The sequence below is a fragment of the Mustela putorius genome, unplaced genomic scaffold, assembly GCF_011764305.1.
Source record: "Mustela putorius furo isolate JIRA1106 unplaced genomic scaffold, ASM1176430v1.1 tig00000580_pilon_pilon_pilon, whole genome shotgun sequence".
In the NCBI taxonomy this organism is placed as follows: Eukaryota; Metazoa; Chordata; class Mammalia; order Carnivora; family Mustelidae; genus Mustela; species Mustela putorius.
The window spans coordinates 61,263-79,260 of NW_025421423.1; the positions used below are offsets into that span (position 1 = coordinate 61,263).

The window sequence follows — 17,998 nt, forward strand, 5'->3', positions numbered from 1 at the left end:
AAAGGAAAGGCTGGACCCTGGGATTTACTCACTATGGTTTTCTCTGCCTTGTGTAAAGTGGAATGGAGAACTCCTAATGCAGATTCTGGAGTTGGCTTTTGTCCTAATTATCCCGAACAAGGTCAGGAAGAGGCAGCAAGTAGTAGTGTAGCATATATTAATTACAACCACATATGATAGGTTAGGATGCTTCCTTGGGCCTTTAGCACTTTTATCTATACAAGCTGGGGAGAGATCTACTGTGCTTTGCTTTTTCAAGGCTTCTAAGATGCTTTCTCCAGTGGCAATGAGGTTATTAAGTAAAATGTAAGATACAGAGGTTGGGGTAATTTATATTCTATGTCCTATTCCACATGGATTTGCATAGTTTCTTCCAGTCTTTGCCTTTTTGTACCCTTAAGACTGGTGTCTGGTAAGTGCTTTGAGTAAAGTGTCACAGGAGCTTAAGGCTGTCCTTTGCTGTAGTTCTTTATTCTGGAGCATTGTGCAGGGTCCACGTGGAAAAGATCCTGTTATTTCCCCTAAGAAGAAACACCGTATACAGTACAACTTAAGAATGCTGCCAGGACCTCTTTCCCAAACCTGTCCAAAGGGGTTGATTTTAGAGATCGTGTGTGTGTGTGTGTGTGTGTGTGTGTGTGTGTAGACACACACATATGTTAGGAACTGTTCATAACAGTGACCTGGTACCTGTCCTGGTGCCATGGGACAAAGGATGAGAAATTAGCCTGAAAATACCAGGTAATCAGGAGGTACCATAGGGAAAAATATCCCTGGGAAACAATAATGATTTATCTTCATTTAGTCAAGGGTAAACATAAGCCCTTCAGTTAAAGGCTTGACTCTGTGGCAAAGAAATTCTTCATCCTTTTGCATGGAAGCTTTTTAGCAGCATACCGGAGGTGAAAGGGTTCCCCTGATTTGGGATAGAACTATCCATATGAGCTGGGATAGGTCTTAAAGATCAACACCGAGAAGCTCTAGCTGGAGTAGAACTGACTGCCTTAAATTCAGTGTATAGCTCAAGGGAGTAACTTGTGGATACTGCTCTTCTTTCTAATCATGATTCACTGCCACTTTCTCTGCTATAGGTGCTGTCTCTCAGAACAGGGGAACAAATTTCTTTTACGGGTATGGGAATTCAAGTGATTGAGTAAGGATTGGGCTGGCCTCTCCTCAAGTATAGAAGCATATTAGTGTGGTCCTGATGTAGATTCTGGAGTTGGCTTTTGTCCTATTTATCCCAAACAAGCCATATCCCAAGAGCAACTCAGTTACAGATGGGCAAGTTTATCGTTAGGACATTCCCTGTGCTGCCAGGGATATATTGTTACATTCATGTTGATGAGACCATTCCCCAGAGGAATTTTTTTTTTTTTTTTTTGTCATAGATTTCATCTCGCAATAGTGTCCATTACCTCATCATGTAGATAGTTGAGAGATAATTGAAGGAACATCTCCAATCTCCTTTGCTCATCCTAAGGAACAGAATTCACGTTTATAATTACAGAGGAAGGAAAGGGCACATCAATTTAGTAAATAGTAGAAAAGGGGAGTAGAGCTCATCCATTTTACTTTATGGAAATTAGAATACTTTAATCACTGCCACTGGACAAGATTCTTTAGAAGTCCAAGTAAAGATGATTAGGTGTAAACAAGAGGCTACTTTTATATTTAGTAATTCTTAATAATTAAAGTTAAACTGCTACTTAAAAAATTACTTTGAGATAAAGTATGCTTCAACATCTGCCACAGGTTGAGATTAAGTGCTGTTAGAGAACCCAGCATGTTGTATTGTTTTTCCTTTGTGCTTCTGCTGACTAGAAACTAGTTCTTCTAGATTGTGAAGTTTGGTTCTGTCTTCCCAGGAACCTTGTATTTGTGATTCTTGTCACTGAAAGAATCATTATTTCTGTATTTATCCATTACTTTTGTCCCGGTCTCTAGTTTGCATGTACTTACTCATCTGTCTTCCTCTCATTCTCACAGCCCCACCAGCAGTAGTAGGTATGGCTCCTCCTGTAATGTAAGTCAAGGAAGCTCTCAGTTGAGTGAACTAGACCAGTGTCACGAGCAAGATGATGACCATCGGGAGAGGGACTCAATTCATTCGTGCCACAGCAGTGGCAGCTTCTCCAGAGATGGCCAAGCGGGTTTTGGAGAACAAGAGAAAGCCTTGGAGGTAACAGGTGAAGAAGAGAAGGGGAGAGCATTTGAACCCAAGGAGAGGAAAGAAGATGCCTCAATCCATTCTCCCCCAGATCTGGTGCTACACAAAGACCACGTCCTCGGCCCCCAGGAGAGGTAGGTGATAGCTGCCTTGAGGAGTTCACATGGTCTCCTTAGTACCTGCCTGTGATATTTCAGGATGTAAGTGCTTTTTGTTTGTTTCTGTACAGGTGGGTATGCCAGTGATTCAGGATACTGAGGTTTAGCTCTGCACTGCTTCCTTTGATTTTTCGGTATAATTCCCTAAATATTTTGAGGCTCTCAGAGGAATACTTGGACTCTTTGTAGTTAGCTGCAGTGTACCAGGCCTTCTTAAATCTGCAGTTGTTGGCCTACTAATTGACCTATATATGGGAGCCTCTGAGTCTGGAACTGATCCAAACCCTACAACTTGCTTCATTAAAAAGACCTGCTTTGGATGAAATAGGCCTGCTAGCCTATTAATGTTTAAATTTCTTACGTGAACATTGTTTTGTTTTGTATTTTCCTGATTGAGAAAACTAGGACAGAGTTAAGAAAGAATTGGTCTAAGAGTCAGATCTAACTCACCCTTCTGCCCCAGGGTCTAACAGTGTTTCTAGAATTAATTGGTACCCATAAGAAGAAAAATCTTAAACTTGTGTTTCTAGCAGTCTTGTAATGAAGTTTAGTACTGTGTTTGAGTGTTATTGAGCTGAATTGGTCAGTGGATTTGTTGATAGTTTGGGGCAGAGTGTGATTTTTCAATCTTGGCACTATTGACATTTGGGACCAGGTAACTCTTTGTTATGAGAAGCTGTTGTGGGCATTGTGGAATGTATGCTGGCATCTCACTACTTGCCAGTGGCAACTACCAGTTGTGACAACCAAAAATCTCTCCAGATGTTGTCATTGCCCATACTGGGCAAAAGGGTCCCCCGTTGAAAACCACTGTGGTAGAGTGATAAGGGCTAGGTATGACTTGGATTCTCAGATTTCAAGGTCTAAAAATAATGCCTCTCACCAAAAGGTCAGAGCAGTGAGTGCAGTTATAAGTGGTAAAAGTTTGAAGAATTGTTGGTATATCTAATCCACCACTGAAGATACAAACTTTCTTTTCTCCTTATGTTTTCCTGATTTTTAGACCTCTCTAGTGGCTCATCTAATAGTCAAGACATCCAAGAGTTGTGGTTGATGACCTACTGAAAAATGGCTCTTTGTAGACCTTAGATTTGGCAGATGCTGTTATGTGGGTAGAGTTCTTGGTAGAGCAGCAGAAGTACCCAGCACAAGTATTTGTCCTTCTCTAGTGGCTGTGTCCTTTCAGATCCTAGCTGTTCAAGTGAGGTCCAGTTCTACCTTGGTCATCAGTGCCCACAATGTTTTAAAACAGCTGATCCAGTTAGATGACAGCAGAGGTTGGCCTATATTTCAGATGTATAGATGGTGGATGCTTGTTTGCTGCCTTGGCAGTAGACCTCAGTGGAAGAGAGGAGAAGCATTGTCACCAAGAATTGACTACTGTTCCACAGTTAGGAAACTAGATGATGGTTTGTTCTAATACAGTGTAGTGTTTCTGTCCCAAAACTAGTTTGTTATATTTATTGTTGTTTCATTGAGGGTGTCCCTAAGGCAGCTCAAGGAACAAGACTGTGCTTTTTTCCTTAGCATTTTTTTTGTAGTCTAGGAATTGGTAAGCCTTCCAAAATTTTTAGTGGAGCAGGAAGGGTTTGCAGGAACAAAATTGTGCCCTAAGGATGGATGGCATGTAGAATGCTCAAGAGAGACTGGTGGTCTTGAGAGGCAAGGCACAAGGATTAGTCCACATGTCTGCATAGTTTTTGTGCTAGCATCGACTCAAGGCCCTTGCCATTGCTTTTACTAGAATCCTGAAATCTGACTGTCCCAGTGAGCTGGCTTATTGGGTAAGTGAAAAATGGGGAAAGAAGAGAGGGAATGGATAAAAAGCTAAAAGGAGTTGTCATTTTAGAGAAGATTTTTTTCCACCCACATTGGCTATTTAGGACTATGCTGTATAGTGGCCTGACTCATGAAACAAGTCTAGGCATGAATACAAAGTATTTTACTTAAGTTATTTGGCACTTTTGCCTTAAGCAGTCACCCCATGGCCTGGGCTTTTCTTAAGAAACATTCCTTTCTTTGTTACAAGTTTTCCTGAGGAGAATGCTTCTTCGCCATTTACCCAAGCCAGAGCACATTGGATCCGAGCAGTTACCAAGGTTCGACTCCGGCTGCAGGAGGTAGGAAATCTGTTTTTCTAGTACTAGTTGGGACAGTTTTTCCTTTGAAATTTGGAGACATATGGTGCTGACGAGGCAGTCAGTGATTAGTCATCTCCTTATAGTGTGCATCTGGGGATGCATGACAAGTAAGCTAGAGCCTTAAGGGATGGGAGGTGGCTGTGGGTTTCCTTCTATGCTGATTAATGGAAATCAGATAGATCTAGTGGGTTGAGAGCCTGAAGGTTAAGTTAAATGCTATTTTCAGTACCATCGTCTCTTTGAGCCCTTTTCATTTTGAGTTTAGGATGGGGAACCATTACAAGGCCTCTTAGAGTCAGTTGTTGTCTCCCTTGGCTACCCACTTCAAGGCCACTGCCTCGCCTGTTAGGGAGGGCCTTTGTGATGCATACAGACAGGATGTTTTGTTTTTGTTTTTGTTTGTTTGTTTTTTATTTTATAACCCCACAAGCGCCCAGGGTGTTCCCACCTGCCCCCACATACACACCGAAGGACGCAGGGCACACGCATGGCCCCACAGGGCCGCTGGGTAGCCCCCTCCCGATGGCCGCACAAAGACCATGGCGTGGCATGGCGCAGCAACCCCGGCCCCGGGGGTGCGGTGGGCGGTGGAGTCTGGGGGAGAAGGGAACCCTCTTCCCCCAGAAAGGATGTTTTTAAATGATGTCAAGTGGCTGTCAGTAGTATAATACTTGGCAGATACCTGCATTAAAAATACAAGCATGCTCACGTGTGTAAACACACTTGAAAAATAATTTATTTTGAAATAATTTCAGACTTAGGGAAAAGTTGCCAAAATAACAGTATTAAGCTCTTAAATCTTTCTTGCCCAGGTGCTCCAGTTGTTGTCACCACAGTTTTCATCACCTTCTGTCCATTATGTGTGATTAATCTTTTTCTGAACCATTTAAGAAAAAGTTGAAGAGATGATGTTGTGTTATTCCTAAATAGTTCTATTTTTACTTCCCAAAAAACCAAAGCTACTCTCTTATATAAGTACAGTGTAACTATCCACTGGAGGAAATCAACAATGGCAACACCATCATAAAAATGCCATACAAATTTTGCCATCACAACAATGTCTCTTTTCTTCCCTAGTCCAGGGTATACTATCCAGGCTGACGTGTTGCATTTAGTAGTCATATCTCTTTAGTCTCCTCTAATCAGGAACAGTTCTTCAGTTTTATCTTGGACAGATGGTATAGGCCTTTTATTTTGTAGCATGTTCTTCATTTGGGGTCCATCCAGTGTTTCCTCATGTTCAGACTCAGGCCATGCTTTCTTGGCAGGAATAACACAAAAATGATGCTGGGCTCTTTTTAGTGAATTGTATCTGTTGGGTCCTCCCAAAATTGGGTACCCCAATAATGGGTCCGTGATTAAAGAAGCGAGACTGATACAAAGCGAAGGTCAAGCAAAGCTTTATTTAGCGCCAAGCATCAGGAATCAGACTGACCGTCAAATAGACCAGTCGGGCCACCCCTACAGAGAGGACAACCCCTCCCTTCTTTCTAGACTAACTTTTATAGAGTAAAGGCCATGTGGTTGGGCCTGGCCACACACAGTGGCCAATGAGATTGTAACACACACAGGAAACTTCACAGTGATGCTAGGCGACCAATTAAATTACAGTTTACCCTAGTAGACATTTGATTTAGCCTATCACACCTTGGTTAGGATTGGCGCCAAAAGGCTCCCAAAGGGCAGGGGCCCATACTCCTTGGTAGCTAAGAGACAGTATGCACCCCACTGATTGAATACCTCCTCCTGGACTGACCCACCCTTGTACTTGGACTTTGTTACCTGGGACTGGGTTCCCAGACTTGCTTTTAAGTAAGTTCCCATGGGGGTGAGGGGAGTCAATTTTAAGTTTTACAACAAAATGGCAGTTCAACCGGGGTGGGGCTGCTCTGGCTGAATAGGCCCTTACAGTATCAGAAAGTACACGTGTCAACATGTGCTACCTGTTATGCCGCAATAATAGGTCTGTGATTGAAGGAGCGAGACTGATACAAAGTGAAGGTCAAGCAAAGCTTTATTTCGCCCCAAGCATCAAGAATCAAACTTGCCGGCCAGGGCCGTGCCTCTTACAGAGAGGGCAACCCCACTCTTCTTTACAGACTGGCTTTTAAGGGCAAAGGCCATGTGTTGGGCCTGGCCACACATAGTTGGCCAATGACATTGTAACACACAGAGAAACTTCCCAGTGTTGCTAGGTGACCAGTTGAATTACAATTTAGGTTAGGATTGGTGCCCAAAAGGCTCCCAAAGAGGGTTGGGGGCATACTTCTTGGTAGCTAGGGAGACAGTATGCAACCCCCCACTGATCGGATGTCTCCACCTGGCCTGACCCATCCTTGTATCTGTGCTTTGTTACCTGAGACTGGTTTCTGGGACTTGTTTTTAAGTAAGTCCCCTGGGGGAAGGGGAGCAGGGACAGTTTAAGGGTTAAACAATAGTGTTATTGTTTAACCTCAATGGAAGCTTCTGGCTAAAATATAAAAATATAAAATAGGTCCTTACACTACCCTTAATATTAATCTCAGTCACCTAGTTAAGTTTTTATTGACCAGGTTTCCAACCTGTTGAGGCACCTTTTTTTCCTTTTGTAGTTGATGTGACTGGTAAGTGTTTTGTGTACTTTGAAAATAGCCAGTATCTTATTCCACATTGCATCTCCACCAGTGAGCTAAGCATTCATTGATGTCTCCTGTCTGAATCTTCCATCACTAATGGCGGCTGCCAAATGGTAACTTTCTTTCTTTTTTTTTTTTTTTTAAATGGTAACTTTCTATTTCCATTATACTTTCTACATTCATTAGTTAGCATTCTACTATAGGGAAGAGATTTCCCTTTTCTCCTATCAATTTTATTTATGTCACTGTGGACTCATAGATACCTAATTTATTATATAATGTATTACATTTTACAGTCATAATCATTTTTATCATTTATTTTGTTACTCATATTGTTCTAGCTTCTTACAAGCATTGCTAATTTGACCCTTCAGAGAGAAGATGTTTTAATAATGATTGAAAAGGTAGCTGCTGTGAATACAGATTGTTTAAGAATCTTTCTTTTGTGTGTTCTTTTTTTTATCAGAAACAATGACTGTTACCTATAAAACCCTGTAACTACATGTTCTAAAATTTTGGAAAGAAACTATTAACAGATTTGAAAATACTTATAATGAAAGTTTTCAGTGAGATTTGAACTTACTTGTTAAAAATATTTCTATTTGAGGGGCGCCTGGGTGGCTCTGTAGGTTAAAGCCTCTGCCTTTGGCTCAGGTCATGGTCCCAGGGTCCTGGGATCGAGCCCCACATCGGAATCTCTACTCAGCAGGGAGCCTGTTTCCTCCTCTTTCTCTGCCTGCCTCTCTGCCTACTTATAATCTCTGTCAAATAAATAAAAAAATAAAAATATTTCCATTTGGTAAGATAACAGAGAAAATGGGAACATAATTAGCCAAATTTTAACAAAATCTTTGAATAATTGCTATGTAGGAACCACTTGCACATCTTTCATTTGACTGAAGTATCTGTATCTTTTTGGCAGCTTTGAAAACGAAGTATTGAAATAATTGAAAGTGGAACCAGACCTTCAAATAATCCTATAACAAAATGTTAAACTGAGATTTAAAAAATAATGAGGCATATTGTATCACATTGCTTTCACTAAAAATATTATTAGTACTTTTAGTGATAGCAAAAAACATTTTTTATCATTAGTAAATCTTAAATGATTGTTTCTTTTATGCTTTTTACATTTTTATAATGTAATATATTAACACAGTTATACGTGTGTATAGATTTTAGGTTTGGAGTCTGTTGGTCTAGAGTGACAGGAGATAAACATTTAAAGTGAACATTTATGGAGACAGTGTTACCATACCTACTAACTTTTTATTTGTAATTTTCCATAAGTAAGGGTTTTATAATTCTTATTATAAAGGAAAGTAAAACAAATAACATCCATATAAAAGTTCTGAATGAGAAAAACAAGAATATATTGGAACAGGCACAGTTTGCTATCATTTTTTTCTTTTTAAGAGGCAATTCAGAATCTCTCAGAAAGAATAGCAAAAAACAGAACCATTGCTTAATAAGAGAACAGTAGTAAATATATACATAACACAGGTAATGTAACTAGAAGCTGATAAGATGTGGCCAAGAGGATAAAGATAAGCCAGAGTTTAATGAAGAGTATCAGAACAGTTTCAGGTAGAGGTAGAAGTACGCTATTTATACTTAACATGAGATTTGCCTAACTTAATTGAGGTTGTGAGAGTAGGAAGTTAAGTACAGCACCCCAAATATTTTTCCTGAGTAAATTGGAAGTTCTACCGAGTCACCCTTTAATGGTCTGTCCAAGGTAATAATTGTTAGTTTCTTACTGTTCCATAGTTGCTTGGTGCAAGTGCAAGAAAATATGAATATATATTGTACCCCCTCACTTTTTTTTTTTTAATCAAAATTGGTGTACATACTGAGAACATCTTGTTTTTTCATTTGGAGATCCTTCCATATTAGCTTTAAGAGAATTTTTTCTCAATAGTTACAGATATTTTGCTGTATGAAGTTCCTGCAAGTATTTAACTAGTATTCTGTTGATGTTAATTTGGTTCATTTGGTTGTTTCCAGTCATTTGCTATAACAAACCATGTTGTAAATGAGCACCTTTTACATACGTCATTTTGCAAGTATATTTGAGAGGATATGTATTTGTAAATTCGATAAATATTGTCATGTTGCTCTCCATTTGTCAGTAGCTTGAAACAGTAAAGGTTTATTTTGTTCATGCTGCTTGTCATCCTGCATGTTGAGGAGTTCTGCTTTAAGATGTCTTCTCTCTGCAGTACAGGCTTATGAACAGCCTGCATCTAGGATATTATCAGTATGGGTGGTGGAGGGAAAGAAAAGATAAATGAAAGAGAACATAGCAAATTGCACTCTGGTTCTTAAAACTTCCACCCGGGGGGGCGGGGGGCGCCTGGGTGGCTCAGTGGGTTAAGCCTCTGCCTTCGGCTCCAGTCAGTCTCAGGGTTCTAGATCCAGCCCAGCATCTGGCTCTCTGCTCAGTGGGGAGCCTGCTTCCCCCTCTCCCTCTGCCTGCCTCTCTGCCTACTTGTGATCACTCTTTCTCTCTCTCTCTCTCTCTCTCTCTGTAAAATAAATAAATAAATAAAATCTTTAAAACAAACAAGCAAAAAAAACTTCCACCCAGAATATACAATATGTCACTTTTGCTCACATTTCCCTGGCTAAAGCAAGTCATATAACCGTATTTAACCTCACGTGAACAATATAGTATACCTTGAAAGAGAGTTAGAAAGCTTTTGTGAGCAGCTTTAATGACTACCCCAAAGGGTATCTGCCTTTCACAGATAATGTACCAATTTATACTCCTACTAGTAATGTCATGAGGGTGCTTTTTTTCTTCCCAAATCCACCAATAGAGTGATTTATTCAAATTTTTTAATTTTTGCTGGTCTACTGGGCAGTGTTTTCTCAGTAGAATTTAAGTGTGTGTATCTTAGTACAGTTAAGGATATTTTCATACAAGTAAAGGCTGTTAGTATTTACTATTTTGTGAATAGTCTAGTCATACTCTTTGCTCATTTTTTTTTCTATTGAACTTTTTATTCCAGGAGCTTAGTTTTAGGGAATTTAACCCTTGCCTGTGATATGAGTTGCCATATTTTTTTTCTCAATGTATCCTTGTGAGAAAGTTTTTTAACCTTAATGAGCCACATTTTCCTAATCCACAAGATGGGGAAAGTAATAGTACCCTTTTATAGGGTTTTAAATTAGCTAGTAAAACTATGATTTAAAAAAAGAGGAAATCAGAAAAAATATACTTCAGTGACTCCACATTGCCTTCATGATAAAATAAGACCTTGATAATTTCAGTGTGACTCCCAGTATGGTCCATGGGCCAGCCCAGGAAGTGTTTGTTTCTACTTTTTGATGAAGTAAGTACTGAAATTGAAGTAAGTACTTTAAGTGAGCATTTAGAGGCAGTTTGGATTGCTGTAATACCATGTGCATGATAATATCCCTGTCTCATTGAACAGGGTTTAGACAAAAAATACTAGTCCATGACATGTTGGAATAAAAAAACCAAATCCTCCACAAAAAGAACTGGAAAAGCACTGATACAGACTTTACATGCCTTTCTGGTCTTACCTCTTTGTGCTATTCTTTTTTTTTTTTTTTAAATCTCAGAGACTTTGCACTTGTTGTTTGCCATGCATGGAATACTCTTCCTCTTTCTCCACTTAGCTAAATTTTTATTCACATTTAAAATCCAGTCAGGTGTCAGTTTTGGAGGTTGTTTCCAGACTCTGTGCATACATTTTCTAGACCGAAATGTGATGGAGTTACTTATTTACTGTTTGATCTAACTTTCCTCCGTTCTTGTAAGATTCTTGATTGTTGGGGCTATGCTGTTTATTGCTGCTGTTCGAAAGTCCTGTAGAGAACCTAACAGAGTGTTTTGCCAAACTTTTATGGATGCTTAACTAGCCAAAAAACTCTGTCAGCATTTTCACAGAAGTCTCCACTTGCCTCTTTATTTCTTAATTAAATCTATTTTTTATTTTTTCCAGGGCTTAGTAACTATGAAATATTAGCTCTGTTTTCTTATGTAACTTTTATATACATTAAATATAAAGTTACTGAATTTAGACCATACTATGTATGCATTTAAAATTTTCCTCACTTAGGGGTGCCTGGATGACTCAGTGGGTTAAAGCCTCTGCCTTCGGCTCAGGTCATGAGCCCAGGGTACTGGGATCGAGCCCCTCATCGGGCTCTCTGCTCATCGGGGAGCCTGCTTCCTCCTCTCTCTCCCTCTCTCTCTGCCTGCCTCTCTGCCTACTTGTGATCTCGATCTGTCAAATAAATAAATAAAATCTTTAAAAATAATAATAAATAAATAAATAAATAAAATTTTCCTCACTTAGATTATTTTTGTGAGCTTTATTCTGAGTTGTTGTTGTTGTTTTTAGATTTTATTTATTTATTTGACAGAAAGAGACAGCGAGAAAAGGAACACAGGCGGTGTGGGTTGCTGGAGAGGGAGAAGCAGCTTCTGTGCTGAGCAGGGAGCCCTATGTGGGGCTCAATCCCAGGACAATGGGGACATGACCCAAGTCGAAGATAGATGCTTAACGACTGAGCCACATAGGCACCCCTATTTTGGGTTATTAAATATTTTTTGGAAACATTTCATGATTATTATTAACTAATATTTCATTGTGTTGATGTTCCATAACAACTTATATTTCTTTATAATTTACAAATAATGATATAATGAGCATTATTGTGCATGAATCTATTTTTGATTTTGATTATTTCTTTACCTTAGATTTCTCAAAGTAGATTCAAATAAATTACTGAGTTAAGGAGTATATGCCTTTTAAAGACTTCTGATAAACTTCTGATGTGTTTTCAGAAAGGTTTTTCCAATCCATACTTTCAGTAGTTGAACGTGCCACACCAACACTGAGTATTATTTTAGAAAATGTTTGCCAATTTGGCAAAATAGCATCTCTCTTCAGAAGATTGGTATCTCCTTGTTTTAATTTGCATTTCTTTGATTGTGATTTGAATATTTCTGATAAATTTATAGGTCATTCATACTTCTTCAGCTGATAACTGCATTCCATAGACTTTAAGGAACTGCCATAGGAACGTAGCTACCTTATGCCATGCCTATAAGCAGCTTGAGGGGAGAGATCATATAGGTCATCTCTGTATCTGGCCTGGTTGAGCACCTGGTCATATGTACTTAATAAGTGTTTGATGACATTGCGGTAATGTTAGTAGTGTGGGTGGAATGGATATGATTCTGTACCTTATTTGGCTTAGCTGCAGAAAAATCTGGGGGAGGAGGTGAGACTTTTAGCTCTAGAAATGGAGACTGCGGTGGCAGCAGGTGGGTGGGTGTTCCAGGTGGAAGGGACAGTGAAGGAGAAGACATGAAGGTAGGCCGTGAGGAAGCCTTGACAGAAGCTCTTGGGTTGCTAAAGAAAGCTGAAGAAGGAGGGACTTATTTAGTAAGCAGAAATGGAACTGAGCAAATAGATTAGAAGGCCTGTGTTTAAATGGAGCAATCCCGTGAAATCCAAGATTGGGGTTGGTCAGCCTGAGAGATGGATCAGCATTTTCTCAGGGAAGATCATTAAGACAGAATGAATCAACTCTCCCACAAAGTACTGTTGTGTTCTTGTGACTCTCTCTCTAGTGGAGACTTTCTTCCTCTGCTATTATTGAAACCCTGAAAAAGGTATTCCCCTTGGGGAAAAATGCTCAAGTGGAGCAACTTTGAGGACCCCATCTCTTAGATTTAGTTGCACCAGGAAAGAATTCTTTCTATAATTTTAAACTCCAGGATTTTGCTCTGATCAAGGCTGCCTATCTTAACTTTCACCACTTCAACTCTTTGCCCTAATTGAGGCCACACTTATCCCTCCTTTTTCCCACAATCTGTCATCCCTCTTCCTAACCATTGCTACTATAATAATTAAAAAACTAAAGAATGTTTTGGATAAGTAATAAGTGTAAAAATAGAAAATTACACAAAACATAAACATGTATAGTGCAATATTTCCTTCCTACTTCAGACTTCCAGGCCTCTAGTCCCTATCTCCCCCTTTGTTACCTGTGTTTTGTGAATCAGTCCACAGATAATCTGTGCAATTATAACCACATGCATGTGTGCACATGTGCACATGCATGCTTGTGTATATTTACATACATTGCTCTTCACATTTTAAAATTTAATGTTATATCTTGGAGATTTTTCCATATTAGTCCAAATACAGCTCTTCCATTCTCTTTTAATAGCTATGTAATATTTCTCTTGGGGGATATATTATAATTTATATACTCTGTCCTCTCTTGATAGATTTTTTAATTCTTTCTAATCTTGTGCTACTACTGAACACTGTCGAAAATGAAAATCCTGTAGTAAGCCTGAATACTTGTAGACCTCTCTCAACTACAGCTTTTACTTTTTTTTTTTTCCAACCACAACTTTTAGCATCTCTCTTCAGACTTCGTGGTAATCCCTACTCAAGATCAGGCCCTACTACTGCTTCACAAACTAGAGAAAGCTCTCTTAGACGAGGGTTCCAGCTGTTGCTCCAACAGGTCCCTTCTGCCCTTTGCAAACTGGAGTTCTTACTGACATCTGAGACCGGAATCAGTACATTTTCTACTGACTAAAACCTGGCTGTTTGCTAAATCTCCCCACTGCCCCGCCTCTTTCAAAGTAAACTCTACCCTCAGCGTGGGGCTTGAACTCATTTCCCTGAGATCAAAAGTCACATGTTCTACTGACTGAGCCAGCCAGGCACCACTAAAGCCCTTTCTAAAGGGGGAGGGTAATGCCTTTTTCATGCCCCGTTACTGGGTGAAGAGTGAGGCTTAGTTTTCTCAGTCTCTCTGTGCCACTTCCAGACCATTACTAGATATTCACATAACCTATTCTGATCCTCAGCTTCCTTGTTGCAGTTAGGTCCCAATTGTTCGATAATTTCTCATTCAATGAAAACTTTATTACCTATATCACAATTTTCCTTTTGATCTCAACTGCTGCCACCATCATCATCATCATAACCATACTTACTGGGAATTACTATTTTTTAAAAAGATTTTATTTTTTATCAGAGAGCAAGGAAGAGAGAGCACAAGCAGAGGGAGCAGCAGGTAGAGGAAGAAGCAGGCTCCCCACAGAGCAAGGAGTCAGGTGCGGGACTTGATCCCAGGACCCTGAGATCATGACCTGAGCCAAAGGCAGTTGCTTAAGCAACTGAGTCACCCAGGCATCCCTGGATATTACTATTACTATAAATACTTTACATGCATTATCCAAATGAATCCCTCGCAGTAATTTTACAAATCAGGCTTTGTTATTTGGCCCATTTTATAGATTAAAAAAAATGAGGTTTAGACAGAAACTTGATTGGGGTCATTTAGCTGATAAGAGAACTGCATTCAAGTCTAGATCTATTTAACTCTGGAGCCTGTGGTTTTTTTTTTTTTTTTTAGATTTTTTTTTTTTAAGTTTTATTTATTTATTTGACAGAGATCACAAGTAGGCAGAGAGGCAGGGAGAGAGAGAGAGAGAGAGAGAGAGAGAGAGAGAGGAGGAAGCAGACTCCCTGCCGAGCAGAGAGCCGGATGTGGGACTCAATCCCAGGATCCTGGAATCATGACCTGAGCTGAAGGCAGAGGCTTTAACCCACTGAGCCACCCAGGTGCCCTGGTGCCTGTGTTTTTAACACTATTTCCCACCATAATCTTAGAACTCCAGAGTATGGAAAAATTCTGTTCCACAGAACTTCAGTTTCTACAACTGTCAATAGATTCTCTATTACGTGATAAAGAGATCCATGGTCAAAGAAATTTGGGAAACAGTGGGTTCCAGTAGAGTGTAACATCAACAGATTACTCTATTGTAGGCTTGGTATACTTCTTTAAGAGGAGGATATAATGTGCACAGTGTTATGGCAAACTTATTTGACCATACAACTCTGTTTTGGAGAAGCATTCTGTAGGACTCGTTTTCTAAGGAATACATTTGAAGAAAGTCTGTCTCAGTTGATTTCATTATCATTTTATTAAAACTGCATTTGTGGACATCATCATTGAGCTCATAGCTACCTAATTTAGTGGTTGCTTTTAAATCTCAATGGACCTCTCTGCAGTATTCAACTCTAAACACTCCTCTTTTTTTTTTTTTTTAAGATTTTATCTATTTATTTGACAGACAGAGAGATCACAAGTAGGCAGAGAGGCAGGCAGAGAGAGAGGGGGAAGCAGGCTCCCTGCTGAGCAGAGAGCTCGATGCGGGGCTCCATCCCAGGACCCTGAGACCATGACCTGAGCTGAAGGCAGAGGCTTTAACCCACTGAGCCACCCAGGCGCCCCTCTTCTTTTGACATTTAAGAAACCATCCTCATTGTCACTCTTCCCTGAGCTCTCTTTAGGCTCCTTTTCCTGATTTCTTCTTTTTTTCCCCTCACTTCATAAATGTTGGTCTTTCTGGAATACTTTGCTCAATCCTCTTTTTATACAAATCCCCAACATTGTTGTTATGAAATCTCATTCATTACGTCAGTTACTACTTACATGTACGTTGCTCTTCTGTGTATCTAGCCCCAATCTGTCCCCTGAACTCTAGGTTCATATTTCTAACTACTTCTTGTATATTCACTTGTCCCATCAGCATCTAAAATCCAACACATTTAACCAAAGACATCATTGAGGAATTTTATAATTGTCAAATTTCATCTTTCCAGTCACCTATCACTATGGCGTCTTCCTGTCTTCATACAAAGGTGGCTTCCATCTCCTTTGATTGTTTCTAAAGTAAAACAGAGACAAATATATTGTGCTTTGTGTACTCTTCCGTCTTCCCATATAGCCCTTCTTCTGTACCATTTCCCCTTATTGGACTGAAAAAGGAAAAGGAATCCTGTTTTCTGTGTGTGTGTGTGTGTGTGTGTTTAAGTAACAGATATCTTTTTTATTGAGATACAAGTCATACAACCTAAAATTCACCATTTTAAAATATATTATTCAATGTGTTTTAGTATATTCACTATGTTGTACAGCCATCACCATCAGTTTCATCACCATCTAATTTCAGAACATCTCCATCACTCCAAAGGAAATGCCATACCCGTTAATAAGTCATTCCTCATTTTCTGCTTTGCTCTACCCTCTGGCAGCCATTAATTTACTTTCTGTCTCTATGGATATGTCTGTTCTGGACATGTCATGTAAATGAAATCATACAATATGTGGCTTGTTGTATCTGTCTTCTGTCACTTAATATAATGTTTTTAAGGTTCATCTATGTTGCAGCATCTATCACTACTTGATTCCTTAATATGGCTGAGTAATATTCCATTCTGTGGATATACCACATTTTGTTTATCCATTAATCCATTAATCTATGGTTGAACATTTGGTTTGCTTTCACCTTTTGCTATTATGAATAATGCTGCTGTGAACATTCATGTACATTTTTTTGTATGGACATAGATTTTTGGTTCTCTTGGGTATATACATAGGGATAGAATTGCTATGTTAGATGGTTACTACATTTAACCTTCTGAGAAACTGTCAGACTGTTTTTTCCAAACAGCTTGTTCCATTTTATATTCCCATAAACAACATATGAGAGTTCTAGTTTCTTCACATCCTTACCAATACTTGTTAATCTTTTTGTTATAACCATCCTAGTGCATGTAAAGTGGTGTCTCTTGTGATTCTGATTCACATCTCTCTAGTGACTAATAATGTCAAGCATCTTTTCACATGCTTATTGTCCATTTGTATATATTCTTTGAAGAAATGTCTATTCAAATCTTCTGCCCATTTTTACATTGGGTTATTCACCTTTTTATTGTTGAGTTGTAAGATTTCTTAATATATCCTGGGGACACCTGAGTGGCTCAGTTGGGTAAGCATCTGCCTTCAGCTCACTCAGGTCATAGTCCCAGGGTCTTGGGATTTGAGCCCCACAGCAGGCTCCTTGCTCAATGGGAAGCCTGCTTCTCCCTCTGCCTGCTGCTCTCACTGCTTGTACTCTCTCTCTGACAAATAAATAAAAAAATCTTTTAAAAAATCACATAAAAAAAGATTTCTTAATATATTCTGGATTGAAGTCCCTTATCAAATATATGATTTGCATCTAGGATATGATTTGCATAAAAGGAACAGCCCTGTTCCTTTTAAACTTATTTGAATCTTTCTTGAATTTGCCATATTATGCCATAATTGTTTGCTAATCTGCAACCTTTCTTTCTCCTCTTTGTCTTGCCTATCTATGGAGAAATTGGCAACATCACCTGAGCCTTTGAAGTAATAAGAAGCTGTTTTTTACAGGGTTTTGAAGTAGCCTGCCTATGTCAGTCCCTCCTTTTCTGTTCCTCTAATTTACAAATCTCGCTTAGTCCTTGGAATTCATCTGCTTTGGTAAAAACTAAAATCTTAGGTAGAATGAAATTCCAAAGTTGAAGCTGAGTGGGTGTTAATAGTGGTATCCTTAAGAAATTTATTCTTTTACACATGAAGACAGGCCCTCTACCTTTTCCACCTCCATCTGCACTGATCAGAGCAGGAGTACCCGGAAAGGACACACATGGTTCTCCTGCCCATGTTCTGTTAGGAAGCAATCCAACACAGAGAAGGAAGCTGACACTGGGCGAGTTCTCTTCCTTTAAAGCAAACAGCCAGTATATTTATTCTATTCCATTCTAAAGTCTCCCTACAAAGGAAGGGAAAACACCAGGGTACCTGGCTTCTGAATCTGGATTGTCTCCTTTTTTCTTCTGCCTTTTAAATCCATAATACCCTCAAAACCCTGATTTCAGAATTGTGTACCTCCCCTCCCATATGTTGAAATCTTAATATCTCAGAATGTAATTGTATTTGGACAGAGGGCCTTTACAGAGGTAATTATGGTAAATTGAGGTGTTTTGGATGATCTCATGTCCAATATGAATGGTGTTCGTACAAAAAGAGTTTAGG

The 17,998-nt window shown here is 39.3% G+C and overlaps 1 protein-coding gene across 7 annotated transcripts in view; it reads left to right on the top strand.

The window, feature by feature from the left end:
- UNC13B (unc-13 homolog B) overlaps positions 1–17,998 on the top strand; it is a gene marked incomplete at its 5' end in the record, with an annotated part of 150,792 nt that overhangs the window by 59,443 nt on the left and 73,351 nt on the right. For all 7 annotated transcript variants that reach the window (XM_045081549.1, XM_045081550.1, XM_045081554.1 and 4 more), the window contains 2 exon segments: positions 1,990–2,304; positions 4,358–4,448. In XM_045081549.1, the coding sequence (XP_044937484.1) occupies positions 1,990–2,304; positions 4,358–4,448 (406 nt within the window).